Genomic DNA, 25,324 nt, shown 5'->3' with positions numbered 1-25,324 from the left:
CTTCTTACTTCTACCACAGCTCCAATGCAGGCGTATTTTCTCTGCCTTGTTGACGGCAGAGTAAAGTACTGCAGTGCGCAGGTGCCAGAAAAGGTCAGAGAGGTCCAGCGCCTGCGCAATGCAGTACTTTACTCTGCCCTCAACAGGACAGATAAAGTACGCCTGCGCAGGAGCCGCTGTAGAAGTTAGAAGGAGGACGCTATCACTAGAAGATGGAAGGCGCCAGACTGGACTGCAATACCCATCGGACCAGACCGGATCCCCGGGTGAGTATAATCTAACTTGTTTTTCTTATCTTTCAGGTTACATCGGGGGCTTATCTACAGCATTACAGAATGATGTAGATAAGCCTCCGATGGTGGTATCAGCAGCTGATAGGGCTAAAATGAGGTGACAGATTCCCTTTAATGCACCACTCCAACATTTTTTTTTCTCAGCGCAGAGTGGTGCTACTAATCTGAGCTCCTTGACCATAGTGTTATACTCACCAGTTATTATTATTATTATGCATTTATATAGCGCCATTTATTCCATGGCGCTTTACATGTGAAAAGGGGAAATATAGACAAGTATAATAAGCATGTGTAAGACAAGGGACACACAAGTACATAAGGAGAGGGGACCCTGCCCGCAAGGGCTCACAGTCTACAGGGATGGGTGATGATACAGTAGGAGAGGGTAGAGCAGGTCGTGCGGTGGTTCAGTAGACCGAGGATCATTGCAGGCTGTAGGTTTGTCGGAACAGGTGGGTCTTCAGGTTCTTCTTGAAGGTTTCCGTTGATGGTGAGAGTCTGATGTGTTGCGGCAGAGAGTTCCAGAGTATGGGGGAAGCACGGGAGAAGTCTTGTATGCGGTTGAGGGAAGAAGAGATAAGGGGGGAGTAGAGAAGGAGATCTTGAGATGATCGAAGGTTGCATGCGGGTAGGTACCTAGAGACCATGTCACAGATGTATGGAGGAGACAGGTTGTGGATGGCTTTGTTTGTCATGGTTAGGGTTTTGAATTGGAGCCTCTGGGCAATAGGAAGACAGTGAAGGGCCTGGCATAGGGGAGAGGCTGGGGAATAGCGGGGAGACAGGTGGATTAGTCGGGCAGCAGAGTGTAGGATGGACTGGAGCGGAGCCAGAGTGCTAGAGGGGAGGCCAGAGAGTAGGAGGTTGCAGTAGTCGAGGTGGGAGATGATAAGAGCATGCACTAGTGTTTTTGTGGTTTCGTGGTTCAGGAATGAGCAGATCCGGGAAATATTTTTGAGTTTGAAGCGGCAGGATCACCCCAAGACACTGAGCGTGCGGGACTGGGGAAAGAAAGCAGCCACTGACATTGATGGATAGGTCTGGTGGAGGGGTAGAGTGAGATGGGGAAAGATGATGAATTCTGTTTTGTCCATGTTCAGTTTGAGAAAGCAAGCAGAGAAGAAGGCTGAGATAGCAGACAGACATCGTGGGATTTCAGTCAGTAAGGAGGCGAGGTTGGGTCCAGATAGGTAGATCTGCGTGTCATCAGCGTAGAGGTGATAATACAAACCGTAGGATTCTATGAGCTGTCCCAAGCCAAAGGTGTAGATGGAGAATAGTAGGGGTCCTAGGACAGAGCCTTGAGGAACACCAACAGACAGGGGGCGAGGTGAGGAGGTGGTGTGTGAGAGGGAGACACTAAATGTTCGGTCTGTTAGGTATGATGAGATCCAGGATAGGGCCAAGTCTGTGATGCCAAGAGATGAGAGAGTCTGTAGCAGGAGGGAATGGTCTACGGTGTCGAAGGCAGAGGACAGGTCCAGGAGAAGGAGGACAGAGTAGTGTTGCTTGCTCTTGGTGGTTAGTAAGTCATTAGTGACTTTAGCTAGGGCAGTTTCAGTTGAGTGATGCAGTCAGAAGCCAGATTGTAACCGGTCAAAGAGGGAACAGGAGGAGAGGTGGGAGGACAGTTCAAGATATACATGCTGTTACAGTAGTTTTGAGGCGTAAGGGAGAAGAGATATTGGGCGATAGTTAGACACAGAGGATGGATCAAGGGAGGGCTTTTTGAGGATGGGTGTGATTGAGGCATGTTTGAAGGATGAGGGAAAGACACCATTTGTAAGTGAACGGTTGAAGAGGTGTGTTAGAGATGGAATGAAGACTGTGGCCAAGTTAGGGATGAGGTGAGATGGGAGTGGGTCGAGGGCACAAGTGGTGAGGTGTGATCTTGACAGAAGGGTGGAGAGCTGATCTTCTGTCATGGTGGAGAAGCTTGCTTTTGCAGAACAGGGCTGAGCGGCTAAGAGGGGCATTGGGAGGTGCGGGCCAAAGTTTTGTCTGATCTTGTCGATCTTCTGCTTAAAGAAGGAGGCAAAGTCTTCAGCAGAAATGAGAAGAGGGGGAAGAGGTGCTGTGGGACAGAGTAGAGAATTGAAAGTGTTTAAGAGTTGTTTAGGGTTGTGAGACAGGGAGGATATGAGGGATGCGAAGTAAGTTTGTTCAGCAGCAGAGAGCGTGGACTTAAAGCTGGCAAGGGACTGCTTGTATGTGCTGAAGTGCTCAGTAGAATGGGTTCTCTTCCATCTCCGCTCAGGGGCCTGGAAACACGTCTCAGTTCTTTGGTCAGGCTGGTCAGCCAGGGCCGCCTGTTGATTGTACGAGTTTTGCTCTGCGTGAGGGGGGCAGCCGAATCAAGTGTTGCTGTTATTGTGGTGTTATAAAAAGTGGCAGCAACATCTGTGTCATGAAGGGAAGCTATGTCTGTAAGAGGGAGAAGGGACTCAGAGAGTGATTGTAAATTGAGGTGTTTGAGATTCCTGCAAGGGTGAGCGAGTTTATGGAGCGGGGGTTGCGCAGTAGGAGAGGAGAGGGAAGAGAATGTCAGTAGGTTGTGGTCAGGCAGGGGGAGGGGTGAGTTATTGAGATTAGTGAGGGAACAGATACGGGTGAAGATAAGGTCCAGCGTGTGACCAGCTTTGTGAGTGGCCACAGAGGACCATTGAGTGAGGCTAAGGGAAGTCGTGAGTGATAGAAGTTTAGAGGCAGCTGGGGTGGAAATGTCAATGGGGATGTTGAAGTCGCCCATGATGAAGATGGGGATGTCAGCAGAAAGGAAATGGAGTAGCCAGGTGGTGAAGTGGTCGAGAAAGGTGGAGATGGCTAGTTCTGGGGGGTGGTAGATGACAGCCAGTTGGAGGGGGAATAGATGCGGACGGAGTGCACCTCGAACGAGGGAAGAGTAGCGGAGGGTGGCAAAGGAATTGGGGTAAAGGAGCAGGTATCGGAGAGGAGCAAGCCAACTCCTCCACCACGTTTGTTGCTGGGGCGAGGGGTGTGAGAGAGATGGAATCCGCCATAGGAAAGCGCAGCTGGAGAGGCTGTGTCAGAGGGAGTGAGCCAGGTTTCAGAGATGGCAAGGAAGGAGAGTTTGTTGGTGATAAAGAGGTCATGGATAAACGATAGCTTGTTGGAGACAGCGCGTGCGTTCCATAGTGCTCCAGGTAAGGGGACCAGGGTAGTGGGGACTGGATGAATAGGTATGAGGTTGTCATGGTTGCAAAAAAGTGTAGGATGTTAGAAATGAGTGTGGGGATGTGTTGAGGAGGGCCAGGAGTTGGGGATACATCGCCAGCAATGAGGAGTAGTAGACAGAGCATTAGAAGGTGAGAGCAGGATAGGACATGATGTGGCCATGTGTGTCTGGAGAAAAAGGATTGTATGTGGAGGAACAGCTGTGACAAAGAGTTGAGATGGTTGGGAAGGATGGAGGGGGAAAAGACTAGTTCCTTACTGGGTGGAGGGATTGCAGGAGTTAGGGAGAAATAGAGTAGTATGGGGGTCATAGTAAAAAGAAGGTGAAACATTGTTGTGGTGTTAAAGTCCGTTACCTTACAGTCAATTCCAGTCCAATTCTAGTCTAATTCAGAGTACTTAGAAATATGTACTTTGAAATATGGATTTTGTAGTAGATGGCGCCGACTACGTCTGGAGCAGACCCATGGTGCTGAATATATGTGCAGCTAAACACAATCAGCTGTGAGTGAAAGTGGGGTGTGACTGTCCAGGCCAAATTCACAGAGTTTAGCAGAGGTCATAAAAGGGGAAAGGTGTTATACAGACCACTTAGACGTGTGGCAAAGATAACAAGAATGGAGTACAATTATGGCTACAAGAAGATGAATAAGCAATGCATACCATATAAAATACAGTGCAGTTCACATGGGGCATTCAGGAGCATGGGAGAGATAGGTGGAATTCAGCAATGCATACCATATAAAATACAATGCAGTTCACATGGGGCATTCAGGAGCATGGGAGAGAGGGGTGGAATTCAGCAATGCATACCTGTGGGAACAGAAGAACATCTCGGTCAGATGGTGATGATAACAATACTGTAAGGGTCATGAGTGGCCAAATGCATTCTAGACCAGTCAATGTCTTCAATGTAATTATGATCTTATAATCTATTGGTGTTTGTATCCTTTGTTTTGTTTTTTTTTTTTTGGGGTAATATCAATAAAGACAACTGGATCTCTATAATTCTGACTCCATTACTATGTTGCGTGTGCGGTGATATTGAGACTCCATTTCTATGGGTGTCAGTATGTACCAGTACTCACACAAAGTGATTTCAGAGAGTTTGACTCGACTGCAGGAGGCACATATAAAGATTGCAGAGGAAGGTTTATTTTCAAGCTGCATTCTTGAAGTTATGCTGAATTGCAGTAGGTAAGAAGACAGTTCTGAACTAAAGCTGTGTAGAAGTGAAGCTAACAAGATGGATGACATGAGCTATCTGGGAAAGAAGGGAGGAGTTACATACATCAGAGTTGGGCTGCAGGGAGAGAGGGAGGACAAACATCTAAAAGGGGCAAACCTTCTAGCATAGTAAGGCAATACCAGCAATATAATTCAATGCTGTATGATTCCCAAGTGGGGGAACATGACAACTGTAAAAAAATTAGCCACGGTGTTTATGTCTCCCGCATTTATTACTCTAATTATCTTCTGAGACCCATTGGTTAAAGGAATCAATTGTGACCATCAAATAAGACATTCTTTTAATTCCTTGTTGTGTTTCTGAATTTCAGATATGATCGCCATAACTGATCCTAACCAGATTACTATTTTGGCAATATCTGTGGCTGGAGGGATCATTCTGCTAATTTTCCTAGTAACCTGTTTCTTTGTCAGTGGAAGGTAAGTCCTTTATATCTATCATTAGATTAAGTTTTTTTATGCTTATGCTTCAGTATAGTGCTAGAGTAATACTCATCAGGGGCGTAAGAAGAAAATACCGAGCCCACCGCCAAAACTTTGTAAAAGCCCCTTTCCTACACTCATATACATTTTTATGCACATTTTTGCCTTTTTATTGACAAGGATAAAATGAAGCCTGTTCCGTCACTTTATTTTCACCATGTAATTCATAAAATGATTATTTTGTGTGCCAGAACCTGCATTTTATTTTTGTCAATGAGGAATTCTTATCATCTCGTTAATGTAAGTTACTATGATGGCTGCAATCCTTTCTCTGTTTGTCTCCTGCAGCTCTACTCAAGGTAACCTTGTGGCAATTACCTATTTTTACTGATTACTCTATTGATTCCTGTGTGCAGTATAATGATTGCTGCCTCTTTTTCAGGAAGATCTTTGCTCTATTTTCTATCATTGCCTTTCCTGCTCATTCAGCTCTAGTGGTTTATATTGACACTTACTGGAAAAATTCTGGAGTCATTTTATAAAAGGTTAAAGGGCAGATATTTACTTTTGTACATCACAAATATACAGAGTGATATTAATTTATACAGTATTTATTATGTATTATATCGGTAATGGCATTATTCGACCATGCAGCTATATCTTTCATGATTGCTTTGCAAAAAGATTTCCAAAAATAATCCATATAACTAAAGGTAATGAAAAAATGTCATATATAAAATATCGACAATCAATGCATCTGTTATGAGACAATAGGGAAGAGGGGGCCCAACATTTGTTAAACTTATCCCTGTTGGTATTTAGTGAGGAGCACCTATATGAAACTGTATTGTTACCAAAAAAAGAGTTTGAGGAATTGGTCATTGGGTTTTGGAAAACACACAAAGGACACCACCACTAGATGCTTCCATACTGGGTGGCAAAACCGGCTACCCTAGTAGGGAGGTCCAGTATGATCTTTACATTGAAGCCATCTTTTCTGGGTTTGTCTTAAAAGAAGATGTATTATCTCCGACTTTTTCTTTTTTTTGTTTTGTCCTCTGTTTATTCAGATGTCCATGTATCTTAGATAACTGTGGACCAAATAATGATTTTCAATCAATAGCTAATTCTCCTGACTGTGATCTCTTACATGTTCATGTGTTCTCCATACCGAGAGCGGAGCAAGCCACCTCCAGAATAATCTGTCAGTGGCATATTTGCCTGCGGAGCAAGAGGATCAGGTGATTAAATTCAAACTAGCCAATCATTATCTCTCCTGACATCATCTATCTCTCCCATACATATTAGTTGGTTGTCCAATATAGCTGCAAACGGCTTTGGACAACATTTATTAAATGTATATGGAGATCTTTAGTTGCACCATACAAAAAAGAGGAATGGATCATTTATTGAATACTCTTGGCCTTGTTTTACATCAGCACATATTATTAGATACCTTTAGGTACATACATATTTTACAATCCTCAAATGTCCCCATATGAAAACTGTGAACCTATCGATCCAACACTAAGGTAAGGATGAGTTCAAAGTCAATTCATCATTCAAATAGGCCACTTTATTATCCACAGGCAGGTATACACTGCTTGCACTGCTTTCCAATCAATTCATTATAAACTGGATGGAAGCAAGCTACAATATCAAATGGGCTATGAACTAGATGTGTTTTATAAATTTTTATCGTTGCTCAAATATGTACAGTATATATGTTGAAATGGGGAAAAACACACACAACCACACTTATACTCACTGCTGACCTCCCTGCTACTTGCAACCTGCCTTCCGGTCTTCTTCTTTCCACTGTCGCAACCTTATCACCCATTGCTGACCACACCGCAGCTCGCTGCTCGCCATCTGGTCTTCTGCTTTACCCTCTTTTCACCTTATGACGCGCTGTGACCTCCAGGTCCTGGATGTGTCCGAAAGACTTTACGATGTGGCTAGTGATAGCTGAAACATTGATTACCGGTCAATGCATCAGCATGGCCAGGGTAGGTGAATAATAGGTTATTTTTGTCTATTAATATTTGGCTCTCTAACCTCCCCACTGCTCAATGTTCGGTCCTCTTCTTTCCACTATTGAGCACACCACATCCCTGGCCTCTTCACTATAGACCAGGACTTCTGGCCACATCCACTGGCTTTTAGTGAAGAGGTTGGAGTTGTGGTGTGCACGATTGTGGAAAGAATAGGACTGTGTGGCTGGAGAGTTCAGTGATGACATGAGTGTAGTTTTTTTTTGTGGGGGGTTTTGAATTTCCGATGTTCTTAACTTGGCTTTGTATGTAAGTCGGTGTTTGCAAGTTGGGGACTGCTTGTGTAGAAAACAATACAGATCTTACAAAGATTTATTATAAAGTAGCCAAACTTTTTGAAATTATAGTCACTCATCGGCCGCAGCTTTGGCGATTTAGTTTAAACTCTTCTAGATGCAAACGTGCCCTTATGTAAGTAGCAAGTCATGCACAACTTACAATGAGAACTGTGCTGGAAGGTTACGCTAGAATTATGTCATCTGTCACAATACCAGCATATTCACAATTGTTAGATGGTATGTGATCTTGCCAGTAGCGGGCACAGACAGAAGAGTGCCCCTGTGCAAGAAGAAGAATTTATGGACCCTGTCAGTCCAATAACTCATCATAATGCACAACTTCAACTTTGGAGGTGGTAGTTAGTTACCCAGTTACCTCTTGAGCCCCTTTTCAGCTGCACGTGTTGCACCAATGACATGTTCGCCCCTGGATTTTGTGCAACCAATTTATCATGTAGCTCTATCCCCAGACTTCAGTAGAGATGATTGTAGCTGCCCCTGGATTGCAGTCTATGGGGAATAATGTCATCTTGATTTGGTAAATGAAGATCACGGGACTCCTGTTCTATCAGTAGGTGAGGAACTTAAATCATACCATTTTGTCACATCCTGTGTAAATGCTATAAATGTATAAATGCTTATTATGGGAATAAGCTTTTAAGAGAGGTAAAATATAAAAGAAAGATGTCTACTTTTGTGAGCCCGACCGCAGGCTTTATGTAATTCTTAGTGATGATGACAGTCCATGTACAATGATGAGCCTTTCTACTTTGCTGTATAGTCCTTTACAACCAGTAATCATGTGTTATTTACAGCTACCTCGTCCTAAATCACCCTCACCTTATCATTAGGCATGGATGAGTTGTAAATGTAAGCAAGATTCAGTGACCATGTCATTTTCTGCACTTGTCACCGTGGGTCACAGCGGGATACTGGCATGGGATAACTATCACATTTATAACATGCCATTTTTTATAATTTTATGACTATTTTCCAATGTATAACCATCATTTTGCTTTAGCACTTACACTGGGGGTTAAGCTGATACTCAGCAATACCTTTCTTCTCTTTTATCCTCTTTCTAGTCCTGACAAATTAAATAGACCAGAGACTGTCAATCTTATACTACTACTTAAAGGGAACCTGTCACCAGATTTAGCCGATAGGAGTTACGGCCACTGCCTTTCAGGGCTGATATATAGCATTCTGTAATGCTGTAGATAAGCCCCCGATCCGTCCTGCAAGAGAAGAAAAATAAGTTTTGTTGCACTTATCTTAGAGGTTGTCCGACCTAATGGGTGTCACTGGTCTTGTTCGGCGCCTCAAATCTCCTTGCGATGCCACCCTCCTGCTTGCTTCATGGCTCCCCAGCATCACGCTCCTGTACAGGCACACTTATCTGCCCTGTTGAGGGCAGAGCAAAATACTAGATCGTGCAGGCGCCGGGAGAGGCCCAGCGCCTGTACAGTACTTTCCTCTGCCCTCAACAGGGCAGATAAGTACGCCTGCACAGGAGTGCAATGCCCGGGAGCCATGAAGCAAGCAGGAGGGCGGCATTGCAAGAAGATGGGAGGCGCCGGACCAGGACCCGCGACACCCATTGGACCGGACTGCCCCCCCCCGGTGAGTATAATAAAACTTATTTTTCTTCTCTTTCAGGTCGGATCAGTTGCTTATCTACAGCCCTATAGAATGCTATAGATAAGCCATGAAAGGCGGTGGCACTAAAGGCCCTGTCACACTAAGCGATGTCCCAGTGATCCCACCAACGATCTGACATGATGAGATCACTGGGACATCGTTAGGCTGATCGCTGGTGAGCTGTCACATAGACAGCCCCAGCGATCAGGACCAGCGACGCTGGACGCTGGTTTCTAATGTAAACATCGGGTATCCAGGAGCCGCGCGACTCCTGGATACCTGACGTTTACCTTTGAAACCAGAGTGTACGCCGGTTTCGAAGATAAACAGTGGGTATCCAGGAGCCGCGGCTCCTGGATACCCGACGTTTACATTAGCAACCAGCGTCCAGCATCGCTGATCGCTGGTCTCTCGCTGCCACACACAGCGATGCACGCTGGGCAGCAGGAGACCAGCGATCGAAAAATGGCCCAGGCCGCTCAAGCACGATCAGCGATAACCGGCAGGGGGGCTGGTCGCTGATCCCCGTCACACACAGCGATCTCGCTGGCGAGATCGATGATGTGTCACAAAATCAGTGATCTCACTAGCGACATCGCTTAGTGTGACAGGGCCTTAACTCATATTGGCCAAAACTGATGACAGGTTCCCTTTAAGTATTAGTTTGATAAAGTTCATTTAAAGAGAATTTACATTCAGGTATTACATTGCAGAAAAAAGAATTGATGAGGATCACGCAATGTTTTTTGAATACCTTTTCCTCAGAAGAGGTACTGATTCCCATTGAATAGGTTTAGATGATATTGCACACTTACACAGTCAATGCTCCATGGCAAAAATGTATGCAACTTATCTCTCCTTCAGATAAAAAATATTTTTTTTTAATACCAGTCAAGTCAGAAACTCTTCCAAAATCATCAGTCAGGCACCTGCATACAGCTGTTTTGGAATTACTGCACCTTTTCAATACAGACATTAATAGGGTTGTGTTTTCAAGCTCAAGGAGATTCAATACAATTCTTGGAGACCTCACATATGTTCCAGACAAGAAAAGGCATTTTAGCGTCAACGGAGTCCCAATGAATCAGGTGTGGGTTGAACCAGCTTTATAAACCGGAGAAATGCACATAGAAATGAGCAGTTACAAAAGACTCAACATGGAATAAAACGCGTCCTCCTAATTTATAGATAGTGCCACATTCATTTTGGTCTAAGGGGTAAGGTTTCTCTTTGTGGAGAGTGACATGCCAGCTCTGGCTTGTCAAGGTAAGGAGGCTAATCGCCGACTTGAACTCTATAGTGCCACCTGTTGGTAGTAGCGATCCTACAAGTCACAATCAACCCTTTAACGAATCTTGTAATGTGACTTAGGATAAGAGCCAAATCAGAATCTCAATTTGCAGACACGTGTCATCTTTTTCTCTGAAGAGGCAATTTGCACATTCATTTTGTACACTTAAATGGCAGAATTAACCATGAATACAAGAGTAGTCCACTTCTCTGAGACAAGCCTTTCTCAATCTCTATGTTTTTCTCACCTCAGATGCTGGTGCCGATCCAGTGGTTCTCCTGGGGATAGCTTGACATTTTTATGTCACTCAGTCCCTTCAGCCAATAAGCTCTGGCTTTACTATCCTTGCCTGCGGACGATTCACATACGTCCAAAGGATGGGAGAGAGCAGTAGTTGATCGACTGGGAGCAGCAGCTTATCCACCTGCACCAATGCTGATTGTAAGACAAGACTGCCCAGAAAAAATAAATATTCCCCCATCTCTGGATTGCATTGTCAGTACCTTCCACATATGATGATTCAAACACATGATATTGGGTAGAAGAACGACCACAGCTATTTATTGATTCTTAACAGATTTAACCATTTCAACATTCTGTTTAACTTATAATTCAGCCATTTAACAGTCAATGACTAATTAAAAGAGTCAATCTACAACTCAGCTGAGACAACCATACTAGAATCCCGAACTTGGGAAAGAATTTAAATAACCCAAAAGGTACTAATAATAACAATCGGATTGACTTCTTTCTGTATTGCAGGTAAAAGAACCCCATGACCTCAGCCCTTCTTCTTAACCCCTTACCGATGACAAACTATTGCATCATCGGTAAGTATCCCTTGCTTTTAGGTGGGCTCTGGCGGTGAACCCACCTAATAGCCGCAACATGTCTGCTGCTATAAACAGCTGACATGTGCCCCCAATAAGTGCGAGTGTAATCGGGGTCCGCCCACGTCTATTATCTAGTTAAATCCCGCTGTCAAGAGCTGATAGAGGGCATTTAACTAATACTTCGGGCGCCTGGCCGGAAATGAGCGCATCGTGATCTTGGGTCAGCGGCGCGTTGCCTTGACAACCTTGTTGCCACCCTGCAGTCGGCGCTCATAGCAATGCAGTAAATCTGCTACATATAGGCGATCTGAGCATCTCCTATATGTGGCAGAGCCGATCAAGTAAGGCATGTTTCTAGCTATTGAAGCATGCCAAAAGTAAAAAAAAGTGTTTAAAAATAAAAAAAATAAGAAAAACATAAAAGTTTAAATCACCCCCCTTTCGCTCCAATCAAAATAAAACATTAAAAAAATCAAACCTACACATATTTGGTATCACACCATTCAGAATCGCCCACTCTATCAATAAAAAAAAGAATTAACCTGATCGCTAAACGACGTAGCGAGAAAAAAGATCAAAACGGCAGAATTACTTTTTTTGGTCGCAGCGACACTGCTTTAAAATGCAATAACGGGCGATCAAAAGAAGGTATCTGCAAAAAAGTGGTATCATTAAAAACGTCAGCTCGGCACGCAAAAAATACGACCTCACCCAACCCCAGATCACGAAAAATGTACACGCTACAGGTCTTGGAAAATGGCCCAATTTTTTTTTTAGCAAACTTTGGAATTTTTTTCACCACTTAGATTAAAGAGAACCTAGACATGTTTGGTGTCTATGAACTTGTAATTACCTGGAGAATCATAATGGCAGTTCAGTTTTAGCATTTAGTGAACCTAGCAAAAAAGCCAAACAAAAAACAAGTGTGGATTGCATTTTTTTTGCAATTTCACCGCCCTTGGATTTTTTTTTCCATTTTCGAGTACATGACATGGGAAAACCCGATGGTGTAGTTCAAAAGTACAACTCGTCCCGCAAAATATAAGCCCTCACATGGCCATATTGATGGAAAAATAAAAAAGGCTCTGGAAAGAAGGGGAGCGAAAAACAAAAACGGAAAATCGAAAAAAGCGTTAAGGGGTTAAATACCCCTCATCAAAAAACCCACCGTTCACCTTTCTATCCAGAAGGGCGCAGACATTTTCCCACCTCAACCTTCCTCCTTATTTATAAACTCTTGCAATCCATGGCCTTTCCTTATGCTGTTCTGTGCATATAAAGAACCTGATTTCATCAATGCATCACTTACTGAGTTGCTTGCTGTAGTTTTGATAAAAACACAGTTTACCAGCAGGAGATTATCACATGAGGACTAAACCTGCTGCCATGTAGTCCTGTATAGTCATAAGCTATTTCCTACCCTGCCCCACAGCTTATTGGCAGCTTTCAGCTTATGCACAGTGCACACAGAAAGCTGCCAATCACTGGTGTGGGCGGGGTTATATAGAGCTCACCATTCACAGAACTGCTAGATCTTCAGTAGAGAAAATACTGAGTTTATCAAAATTACATCAATCTGGGCTTCAGCACCAACATTATAGTGCTCTCAGATGGGTACAAAAAGCTCTGTGACAGATTCCCTTTACAGTTTAGTACTTACACACCTGTCATGATTGGGTCACCGAGGAAGAAAGCAAGACCAAGCTAAGCCACAGAAAACCAGAAAGGTTGGTAACTAAGCGGATTGCAGACCCCTGATCCTATCCACACAACTAACAGTAGCTGTGGAGCGTACCTACGATGATTCTAGATGCCTCGACACAGCCGGAGAACTAAATAAGACTAAAGCAAGAAAGGGGAAATCTAAACTGCCCCAGAGCAGACCCCAAAGGAATAGATAGCCTCCAAACATATATTGTCGGTGAGACACGATGAAAGCACAAACGCAGGTAGGAAAATAGGCTGAGCAAATGATGGGGCCCACACTAACTAGTCAGGACAGGAAAGGAAAGACACTGTCTGCAATCAAGCAAAAAAAACCTGCAAAAAATGTCCAACACGTCTGATAGAAAAATACTGAAGTCACTAGACTTCGCCCACTATATCTGCACTCTGGCATATTCTGAAAGCAAAGCAAAAAGAGGCCAATCTAATAAGGGACAAAAACAAACTGGCACAAGCAGTAACATAAGGATGGAAATTCAGCACAGCCCCAGCCGAGGCTGGCTGACCACACAAAACTAAATAGACAAAACCAAATCAAATGTGAACAATAGCAAAGAACACTTAGCTTGAGCATGCAGGGACTGAACTGAAAACTAAGACCTCAGGAGGCATTAAAAAATCACCAGCAGGGATAGAGGGAGTTGGCTGTCTTAAATCCAATCAGAAACTCCAGATGTCCAATCATCCTCCTCATTATCAGGTGGCAGGCCTCTGTTAATTAGATCAGCTCCATTACCTCCTGTAACCACCAGAGGGAGCCCGGAAAGAGAACTCGCGACCCCTCCATCAACATAACCAGCTCCACTACCTTCACTAGTAACCAGAGGTAGGCCAGAAGGTGAATTCACAACAGTACCCCCCTTGAGGAGGGGTCACCGAACCCTCATCCATGCCACCAGGCCAATCAGGATGGGCCCGGTGAAAAGCACGAACCAATCTATCGGCATGAATGTCAGAAGCAGAGACCCAAGAATTATCCTCCTGGCCATAACCCTTCCATTTGACCAAGTACTTGAGTCTCCGTCTAGCCAAACGAGAATCCAATATTTTCTCTACCTCATATTCCATATTGCCTTTAACCAATACAGGGTCAGGAGGTGCCGCCATAGGAACTACTGGCTCTGCAAACATCTTCAACAGAGATTTATGAAACACGTTATGGATCGTAACTGGAAGAGCCAATCGAAAAGAAACAGGATTAAAAATCTCCCAAATCTTATAAGGTCCAATGAATCTTAATGAATCTTGGCTTAAATTTTGGAGACGCAACCTTCATAGCAATATTCTTTGATGACAACCAAACCATATCACCCACTTTAAACCGGCGACCAATGGTCCTATGCCGGTTGTAAAACCGTTGGGCTTTTTCCTGAGAGAGGGACAGCTTATCCACCACTTGGTCCCAAATCTGCTGCATTCTCTCTACCATAGTGTCCACACTTGGGCAGGTCGAAGATTCCACTTGCCCTGAAGAAAATCGAGGATGAAACCCAAAGTTACAGAAAGAGGGCGACATCAAAGTGGCCGAACTAGCTCTATTGTTTAGCGCGAATTCGGCCAAGGGTAAAAATGAGACCTAGTCACCCTGATCAGCAGATATAAAACATCTCAAATAGGACTCCAAAGTCTGGTTTGTTCTCTCAGTCTTCCCATTGGTCTGAGGATGAAATGCAGAGGAGAAAGATAACTGAATTCCCAGATTGGAACAAAAAGTTCTCCAAAATCTGGAAACAAACTGGACTCCTCTGTCCGACACAATGTTCTCAGGAATCCCATGCAACCGAACTACCTGTTGTAAAAACAAGGGCACCAACTCTGAAGAAGATGGCTACTTTGGGAGTGGTACAAGATGGATCATCTTAGAAAATCTATCACAAATCACCCAGATAAGTCATTCTCTGAAAGACAGGAAGATCGGAAATAAAATCCATTGAGATATGGGTCCATGGCCTCCTGGGCACCGGCAAGGGCATCAACAACCCACTAGAACAAGAACAGGGTTTAGACCGAGAACAAGTCCCACAGGACTGCACAAAATTCCTGACATCACGAGATAAGGCAGGCCACCAAAAAAGACTGACTCACCAAATCTCTGGTACCAAAAATACCTGGATGACCAGCCAACGAGGGGCAATGAATTTCAGACATTACTCTCTTCCTCCACTGGTCAGGAACATACAATTTTCCCATAGAGCAACGCTCAGGTTTGTCCTCCTGAAATTCCTCCAGGGCACGTCTCAAATCGGTCAAGATGGCGGAAAGAACTACCCCCTCACCTAGAATGGCAGTAGGCTCGGTCACAATAAGAGAATCCACAAAGAAACTCCTAGAAAGGGCGTCCGCCTTAACATTCTTAGTGCCTGGTAGAAAAGAGACCACAAAATTAAAACGCGTGAAAAACAAGGCCCACTTAGCCTGTCTAGGATTCAAGTGTTTAGCTGGTTCAAGAAAAATCAAATTCTTGTGGTCAGTGAGGACCACAACTTGATGTTTAGCTCCCTCCAACCAATGTCTCCACTCTTCAAATGCCCATTTCATGGCCAACAATTCCCAATTCCGCACGTTATAGTTACGTTCAGATGGGGAGAATTTTTGAGAAAAGAAGGCACGGGGATTCATTTTAGAAGTCACCGGATCTTTTTGGGACAAAACAGCTCCTGCACCAATCTCAGAAGCATCTACCTCCACCTGAAATGGAAGTGAGACATCAGGTTGCTGTAGAACCGTAGCAGAAGTGAATCTCCGCTTAAGCACCTGAAATGCCGAAACTGCCTCTGGAGACCAATTCACCACATCAGCGCACTTTTTGGTCAGATCAGTCAGTGGTTTGACAATACCAGAAAAATTTCCCTCTAAATTTACGATAGAAATTTGCAAAACCCAAAAACTTCTGGAGAGCCTTCAAAGAAGTGGGCTGAACCCAATCATAAATGGCCTGTACCTTGGCCGGGTCCATTTCAATAGCCGACGGAGACAAAATAAATCCCAAAAATGAACTCCTCTGTACACCAAAGAGGCATTTCCATCCCTTAACATACAGGGAATTTTCCCTCAGAATCCGGAACACAGTCCGGACATGTTCCACATGAGAATCCCAATCACTGGAAAAGATCAAAATATCATCCAGATAAATGATCAAAAACTTATCCACAAAGCCCCGGAAAATATCTTTCATAAAAGATTGGAAGACAGAAGGGGCATTAGTGAGCCCAAAAGGCATCACCAGGTACTCAAAATGTCCCTCCGGAGTACTAACCGCTGTCTTCCATTCATCCCCGTGCTTGATGCGAATAAGATTATATGCCCCCCTGAGGTCAAGCTTGGTAAACCAGCAGGCAGTTTTAACTCTGGAAAATAAATCAGAAATCAAGGATACCAGGTACTGATATTTAACAGTGAATTTGTTAAGGGAACGATAGTCAATACAAGGCTTTAATGAACCATCTTTCTTGGTCACAAAAAAAACCCAGCACCTAAGGTTGAAGAGGATGGTCTAATATGACCCTTCTCCAACGACTCCTTGATATAAGATCGCATAGCATCATGTTCGGGTACCGATAAGTTGAACAGCCGACCCTTGGGAAATTTACACCCAGGCATTAACTCAATTGCACAGTCATAACTCCTATGAGGAGACAAAGACGCAGACTTACTCTCACTAAATACATCAGAAAAATCAGCCAAATAATCAGGAATATCATGAGACTGGGGAGAGGTGGAGAAAACAGGAGTGTCACTAAGAACACACTGACAACCCCAACTCACCACAGACACAGATTTTCAATCCAAAACAGGATTATGAGTTTGCAACCAGGGAAAACCCAGAACAATAGCATCATGCAAATTGTGCAGCACCAAAAATGTACAATTTTCTTGGTGTTCCGGGGCGACCCGCATTATCACCTGGGTCCAAAACTGGGGTTTATTCTCCGTCAAAGGAGTAACATCAATACCCCTCAAAGGGATAGGAGTCCGCAGGGGTATCATAGGAAAACCACAACATTTAGCAAAGTCCAAATCCATCAGATTCAAAGCTGCTCCTGAATCTACAAAAGCCTTAGTGGAAAATGTAGATAAGGAACAGATCAGAGTAATTTCCAAAAGGAACTTAGGTTGTACACTGCCCACAGCAAATGTGTGCGCAAAACGTTATTCTCATTTAGGGCAGACAGAAATAGTATTAGAGGCATCCCCACAAAAAAACACAGCTTATTACGCCTTCTAAACTCCTGACGTTGCGCCCTAGACAACACCCTATCACATAGCATGGATTTAGATGTTTGTTCAAAAGGCGGCAACGCCTCTCGTGTAGTTCTACGTTCATGTAAATGCCGATCAACTTGAATGGCTAATGACATAGAATCATCAAGACCTGAGGGAACAGGAAATCCCACCATGACATCTTTTACGGTTTCTGCCAAACCCTTCCGAAAGAGAGCTGCTAAGGCACCATCATTCCGTGTAGTAAGGACCGCCCACTTTCGGAATTTTTGACAGTATAATTCTGCAGAATCCTGACCCTGGTTCAATGCCAATAGGGTTTTCTCAGCTTGCTCAATAGCATTAGGTTCATCATACAACAACCCCAAGGCTTGAAAAAATGTGTCCACGTTAGTCAGAATAGGATTTCCAGGTGTCAGAGAAAAAGCCCAATCCTGGGGATCGCCACGCAGCAAGGCGATGACAATTTTAACCTGCTGCACAGAGCTCCCCGATGAGTTAGGCTTCAAGGCAAGAAATAGTTTACAATTATTCTTAAAATTCAAAAATTTAGACCGATCCCCAGAAACCACATCAGGAGTAGGACTTTTTGGTTCAACAGCAGGTGATTGAGTGAGATAGGCGGAAATTCCCCTCACTTCAGCAGCGTGCTGCTCAACACGATCAGACAATTGCTTAATCTCCATTAAAGAAAAAATCCTCCTACGGCCCCAGAGAAAAAGAGGAAAAAATATATATATATAAAAAAAAATTCTGACACTTTTTTTTTTTTACAATTCTCTCCTGCTTTTGAGTACCCTAGAATCTGCTGTTTAGGCTGGTGATTCTGTTATGATTGGGTCACCAAGGAGGAAACTAAAGCTAAGCCACAGAAAGCCAGAGAGGTTGGTAACTAAGCGGATTGCAGACCCCTGATCCCATCTACACAACTAGCAGTAGCTGTGGAGCGTACCTACGATGATTCTAGACGCCTCGACACAGCCGGAGAACTAAATAAGCCTAACGCAAGAAAGGGGAAATCTAAACTGACTCAGAGCAGACCCCAAAGGAATAGATAGCCCCCAAACATTTATTGTCGGTGAGACAAGATGAAAACACAAACGCAGGTAGGAAAATAGGCTGAGCAAACGATGGGGCCCACACTAACTAGACAGGACAGGAATGGAAAGACACTGTCTGCAATCACGCAAAAAACCCTGCAAAAAATGTCCAACACGTCTGATAGAAAAATACTGAAGTCACTAGACTTCGCCCACTATATCAGCACTCTGGCATATTCTGAAAGCAGAGCAAAAAGAGGCCAATCTAATAAGGGACAAAAACAAACTGGCACAAGCAGTAACATATGGATGGAAATTCAGCACAGCCCCAGCTGGGGCTGGCTGACCACACAAAACTGAATAGACAAAACCAAATCAAATGTGAACAATAGCAAAGAACACTTAGCTTGAGCATGCAGGGACTGAATTGGAAACTAAGACCTCAGGAGGCAGGAAAAAATCACCAGCAGGGATAGAGGGAGTCGGCTGTCTTAAATCCAATCAGAAACTCCAGATGGCCAATCATCCTCCTCATTATCAGGTGGCAGGCCTCTGTTAATTAGATCAGCTCCATTACCTCCTGTAACCACCAGAGGGAGCCCGGAAAGAGAACTCGCGACCCCTCCATCAACATAACCAGCTCCACTACCTTCACTAGTAACCAGAGGTAGGCCAGAAGGTGAATTCACAGCACACACCTTCTTTGGATACAAAACTCCAAGTCGAAGATATGTCACCTAACCAAAATGTTTGAGTGATTAATCTACAAATAGAGGTGGTTTGTAATTGACTTGCATCCTTCAACCTTTATCCTAAGTCATGTGACAAGGCTCGTTAAAGGGTCAACATTGACTTGTAGGATTGCTCCTTCCAATAGGTGGCACTAGAGTTCTAGTCCTCTTCCTCTTTGAAGAGGCAATTTGCATATTTCGCAGAGGAGCATTGCAAGGCTTTAAGTCTCCTCATCTCGGCATGCTTAACATGTCACTCTCCGTAAGGAGAAACGATACATCTTAGATCCCGGTCAGATGCCTCTCACACAGCCAAACTAGATCTCACACTTTGGACTGACAAGGGGCAGTACCCCGAAACACAGTGTCTGCAAACTGAGATTCTGGTTTGGCGTTTTATCCTATGTCATGTGACAAGGCTCATTAAAGGGTCGACATTGACTTTTAGGATTGCTGCTTCCAATAGGTGGCACTACAGTTCTAGTCCTCTTCCTTTCTGAAGAGACAATTTGCATCCTTCAACCAAAAATTCATCAAGTTCAGATTTCAAGTAATAGTCACATCGAAGTTACTATCTGTGGCGTGCCAAAATGTGACAATCATTAGATGTCATGAACATTTCAGTCTTCTTCTTGTACAACCAAAGTTCCACTTGTGTAGCTGTAAAGGAGAAGGGACGAGTAAAGTGTTCCAAACTGGAGTTTAAGAGCATCAGCTTTACCTGCCATACTGGCATCCTAAAGGGAGAAGAGGACGTGGAACCGCTGAACAAGTAAACGACTCTTGCTGAGCAGGACTGTAGTGTTAAAGCTAGGTTGTGGTGAAGTAGTGAGAAACAGTGGACATAGAGAACCATAGAGAAATGAAAGAAGACGACTGTGTGGAAAATTCTTCAAGTTGTAAAGGAAACATTCATAACACTTTGCACCCATTATCACTTGTATATATTCCCTACCAAGTTTCCCGTTGAGTAAAAAGTTTATTTTTGAATTGAACTGTGAAACATCTGGTCTTGGCAAACCTGTAACATCAGTTACATGCTCACATGCATGAGTCCATCACAGCACAAGTCCACACACCCAGCCAGGAACTCCACTTCCATATAACGTGTAGGGGAGCAAGAGACGAGCATCACGCCGATGTCTACCACCCAACCCAACATTACATAGCCATAACCTAATATGGTGCCATGCAGACAGAGCCATTGAGGTTACATGGGGTGCCTACTGGTTTGTAGTACAGAATCACAGGGACACCATTCGTCCTGAGTTATGCCATGTGCATGGAATTCAGTTACGGTACTTGCCACATTAATGTTTTTCGGGTTTATCCAGTATGGCATTTTCTGGTTATACTACTTTACTTACAACTGTGATGATATGGAAATATGTGAGCCACATCTATTATGAGCAGACATTTCATTGCCTGGGAGACAAGTAATGAAGATACATGGGGAAGAACGGCATACAACTGCGTTAGGAGCAGTCATTTTAATGAGGCCGCATTAGAAGACTAATGTCCTTGTAAACAAATAACTCAAAGCATTGTAAAAAGCCATCCTGCACTTAGGGAGCCTCCACAATACTCTGACTTCTCTTATCTGTCTTCCAGCCCAACTAAATTACATTTCAATTTGTCAGAATCCAGCAGAAGACAATGAATTCGAGCTTTATTTAAAGCGTTCATTATTAGCAATAATACAGAGAAAGGCATTCAGGGTCATATGTATTCAAGTCGTTCTAATGCAGTGAAAAATCTTTGGGACGACCTCTAATTCTGTGTGTGACAATGATCTTCTGGTGTGATAATCTTGCCCCTTCAAACCCCTTGTCAGAGGTCTCTCATCCAGCCCAATCAGACCTCCTGCTTTGCACTGATGATGAGACTAATATTACAAAATACGTGTCTGCAAATGAAGAGTCTGGTTTGGCTTTTTATCCTAAGTCATGTGATGAGCGAACGTGCTCTGATAAGGTGCTATCTGAGCATGCTCATGTGCTGACTGAGTGTCTTTGGCGTGCTCAAATACTTTGTTCGAGTCTCCACCACTGCATGCCTCGCGGCTGTTTAACAGCCGCAACACATACAGAGATTGCCTAACAAACAGGCTATGACATGCAGCCCCCAAGACACAAACAGCTTTTTTGAGCACCTTATCCGAGCACATTTGCTCACCACTACTACACGTATATTTTGTAATATACAGTATCTTATTAGAAAAATGTGTCACCTTCCTCGCCTTTGACTTGCATCTACAGAGGCATAAGTTTAGTGTTTGCATCGGTTGCAGTCGCACTTAGACTCTTTAGTCTAAGGGTAATCCAAAAGGTCCCTTGGTACATAAGAGAAGAACAATACTGTTAAAGACCTGTGAGAGTTGGGGGCCGTGTTGGTGATCTTACTTAGGGGTCCAATGTAGCTGTGGTGGACACAGAGAAAGGAGCCCCTGTGCAAGAACAATACATGTGCCCTTTTCAGTCCTATATCTCATCAACATTCCACAAGGTGTTATTTGATTACTAAAGTAAGTGCAACACTCTCATCAGGTCTAATAGATCTGTTGAATGATGTATGCAGTTTGGTTTGTGAAGACACAAGGTATAAATATATTAACTTATAAGCTCACATGCACTACCGGAAATAATATGTTTAACCCTTGAACCATACAGATATTAAATGTATCCCCTAAAACACCACAGGCTTCTAAAATGTATTCGTCTCCAAAGCCAATATACAGGAATATCACCACTAACCCAGAAACCAGTACGTCCGCACTAGAATCCGCAAGTGTGGAGGGGGCTCAGGAGCTGAACTCCATCCACATGCAGTCGATGTCGGCTGTTAACATTTAGATGCTGCTGTCAATCTCTGACATTTGCATTTGAATACAGCTCACCCATAGTCCCCCAGTAAAGGCCCCTTTACATTTAGCGATGCACCAGCGGTCCCGACAATGATACGACCCTGTTAGGATCGCTGGTGCATCGCTAAATGGTCTCTAGTGAGCTGCCACACAGGCAGATCTCACAGCGATGCAGCAGCGATCTAGCGGTTGTTACTTACCTTTCAGACGCGGCGATCCTGACGTCCTCCCGTCCGCGTCCACGCGTCACTCGTCGACGCCAGCAGGAAGCCCAGCAGGAAGCGCCCGACGAGAAATGGAGCTGCGCGATCTCGCGCAATCAGCGATGGACAGCGGGGGAACCGGTCGGAGGTAAGTATCACACATAGCGATATCGCCAGCAATATCGTTGCTGTGTCACCAAATCGGTGATGCTTTAGCGATATTGTTCGCGATATCGCTATGTGTAAAACCCCCTTAACAAGTTTGTAAAGTACCGATTGGTGACCATGGTAGCTAAGGCCCTGATGAAAGCCTCCATAACTACCTTATTGGGTCAAAGGCTGTGCTTCATAGGAAATCATGCTTTATACTATATAGATCAATACTCCCCTAAGGCTACTTTCACACATCAGGTTTTCGGCGTCAGGCGCGATCCGGCGTCGTGCCGGAACGCCGGATCCGGCAAATGTTTCTGAAAACCGGATGTGACGGATCCGGTTTTCTGCCGGATCCGTCTTTTTCTGGACAGACAAAACCGGATCCGTCTCATCCGGTTCATCCGTTTTTCTATCCGTTTTTTCGACGGATTACGCCGGATCCGGTTTTTAAAATTGACCCTTGTGGCCTTCCGAACGGGATTGGCTACTGGAAAACTATATATAGCGTGTTCCTACAGCCCTTCTTTGACAGGTTGTAGAGGAGAAAGTGCAGGTTGGAGAGAAGAGCAAGTTACTGGCGAAGATGGATGTTGTGATTGGAAATATTTTGAAGAATTTGGCGGATTTTACAGCGGAGGCGAATCGTTTGAGGGTGATTGTTCTGGAGAAGGAGAGAGCGAGACAGCAGCGCATCAGGCATCGTAGACAACGTTTGTGGATCCACCCCATCACAGCCAAGAGAATGACGCGTGGGGTCTATTCTACACTATGCATGGACCTTCGACGAAACCCGGATAAATTTTTTGGATATGTTAGGATGAAAATGGAGAATTTTGATTACTTGGTGGAGCGCATTGCACACCTCATAAGAAAAGCGGACACCTATTGCCGCTTCTCTGTTTCACCCGCAGAGCATCTGATGGTGACTTTAAGGTAAGCCACATTTATTGGATATGATCGCATCAGAGCACACTTTCACTGAAATCTTGTTGGTGGTAATTTGTATCTCCAAGTGTTATAGGTCAGTTTTGGTATGTAATGCTGTGATTTAAAACTAATTTATTGTTTTTTAATTCCCCACAGATTTCTTGCAACTGGAGAATCCCTTTCGTCACTGCATTTCCAGTACAGACTCGGGATTTCCACCATATCTGGAATTGTGAAGTACACATGCCGTGCACTGTGGGACTCCTTAGCTGAAGAGTTTTTACCAGAGCCCACAACAGAGAGGTGGATTGAAATTGCTGACAAGTTTCAACAGATATGTCAGTTTCCAAACTGCTTGGGCGCTGTGGACGGGAAACATATCCGCATTGTAAAGCCAGCTGGATCGGGATCGGAATATTTCAATTACAAGAAATATTTTTCAATTGTCCTCATAGCCATCGCTGACGCGGAATACAAATTTATTGCGGTTGATATTGGGGCCTATGGCCGCTCCAATGACTCTCAAGTTTTCAAACTGTCTGCCATGGGGCGTAAACTGTATGGAAACACCTTCCAGTTCCCACCACCTAGACCGCTGCCGCAAACATCTGGTCCACCTATGCCATTTGTCTGTGTAGGGGATGAAGCCTTCCAGCTGTCAGAACACCTTTTGAAACCGTACTCTAGCAGAGGATTGACAAGACCAAAACGCATTTTTAATTACCGCCTCACAAGAGCAAGAAGAATGGTTGAATGTATCTTTGGTATTCTGACAGCCAAATGGCGGGTCCTATTGACTGCGATCAACCTCAAGACAGAAACTGTGGACGAGGTGATCAAAGCGTGCGTGGTACTCCACAATTTTGTTATCTGCAAGGAACCCATTTCCATTGAGGACACCTCTGAAGAAACCACCTTGCAAGATTACCATGACATTACCACTAGAAGTTCTGTGACGGTTTCAGTAATGAGGGACAATTTTGCACTATACTTTATGTCACCTCAAGGCAGAGTACACTGGCAGGATGACAGAGTGTGAAAGATTTGTGCCCTAACCAAACTTGTGTACCTTCTGGACCAACAGTATATACCTTTGCCAACCAAAGTTGGCTATCTTGTCATGGTCTCTATTTTTAGCTTTAGGCCACAGGTGTGTACCTGGTTGTGTTTTATGCAAAGTATTTCACCTTTTAACAAAAGTTGTGTACATTGTTAGGAAATCACCAACAATAAACACAACTTTTTAGGTGAAATACTTTGCTTCAAACACAACCAGGAACACAACTGTGGCAAAAAGCTAAAATTTACCCACAGTTATATACCTAGTTTTGAATACCATTTCACCTTTTAAATACCCTGTATTTAACCTTTTTCGCCGCAGAAAGAAATGACAGACAACCAGTGTAAAATAATTTAACTTTTATTGAAAAATTTTTTTTAGTAAACTTTTTTAAAATTTTAATAAACTTGTTTAATAAAACTTTGAAACTATAAAACTGAAACGATAAAACTGGTCATTTTTATTTAAATACACACATTATAATTCTGTGTAGTGTGTGGTGGAAATACTGCTGTAGGGGCTGCGGGACACTTTGACACTGGGAGTGTGGAGAGAGGACTGGGATCGTGGTGGGGAAGGAACAGTTAGAGGTGAAGGTGTGGAAAAAACTACAGAATGGGTGGACATGTGGGAAGCAGAAGAGGTGGTGGGTGGTGGAGTGGAGGGTTGGGCAGGGACTGTAGGAGCAGATGATGTTGATGGCAAGTTGTATGGGGAAGGAGTTTGGTACGGGGCAGGTTGCTGGAAGTGGGGAGATGTCTGGTACGGGGCAGGTTGCTGGAAGTGGGGAGATGTCTGGTACGGGGCAGGTTGCTGGAAGTGGGGAGATGTCTGGTACGGGGCAGGTTGCTGGAAGTGGGGAGATGTCTGGTACGGGGCAGGTTGCTGGAAGTGGGGAGATGTCTGGTACGGGGCAGGTTGCTGGAAGTGGGGAGATGTCTGGTACTGGGGAGGTTGCTGGTACTGGGGAGGTTGCTGGTACTGGGGAGTTTGCAGGTACTGGTGAGGTTGCTGGTACTGGTGAGGTTGCTGGTGCTGGGGAGGTTGCTGGTGCTGGGGAGGTTGCTGGTGCTGGGGAGGTGGATGGTGCTGGGGAGGTGGATGGTGCTGGGGAGGTGGATGGTGCTGGGGAGGTGGATGGT

The 25,324-nt window shown here is 44.2% G+C and overlaps 1 protein-coding gene across 5 annotated transcripts in view; it reads left to right on the top strand.

Moving 5' to 3' along the window:
- LOC141091106 (ephrin type-A receptor 3-like) overlaps window positions 1-25,324 on the top strand; it is a 409,334-nt gene that overhangs the window by 229,169 nt on the left and 154,841 nt on the right. For all 5 annotated transcript variants that reach the window (XM_073576465.1, XM_073576466.1, XM_073576463.1 and 2 more), the window contains one exon: window positions 5,048-5,156. In XM_073576465.1, the coding sequence (XP_073432566.1) occupies window positions 5,048-5,156 (109 nt within the window). The remainder of the gene's footprint in view (window positions 1-5,047; window positions 5,157-25,324) is intronic.

The sequence above is a fragment of the Dendrobates tinctorius genome, unplaced genomic scaffold (assembly GCF_039654945.1).
Source record: "Dendrobates tinctorius isolate UK_male_01 unplaced genomic scaffold, ASM3965494v1 ptg000049l, whole genome shotgun sequence".
NCBI classification, from domain to species: Eukaryota; Metazoa; Chordata; class Amphibia; order Anura; family Dendrobatidae; genus Dendrobates; species Dendrobates tinctorius.
The sequence above is the reverse complement of the archived record's forward strand: the minus strand, read 5'-3'. Positions and strand labels throughout refer to the sequence as shown.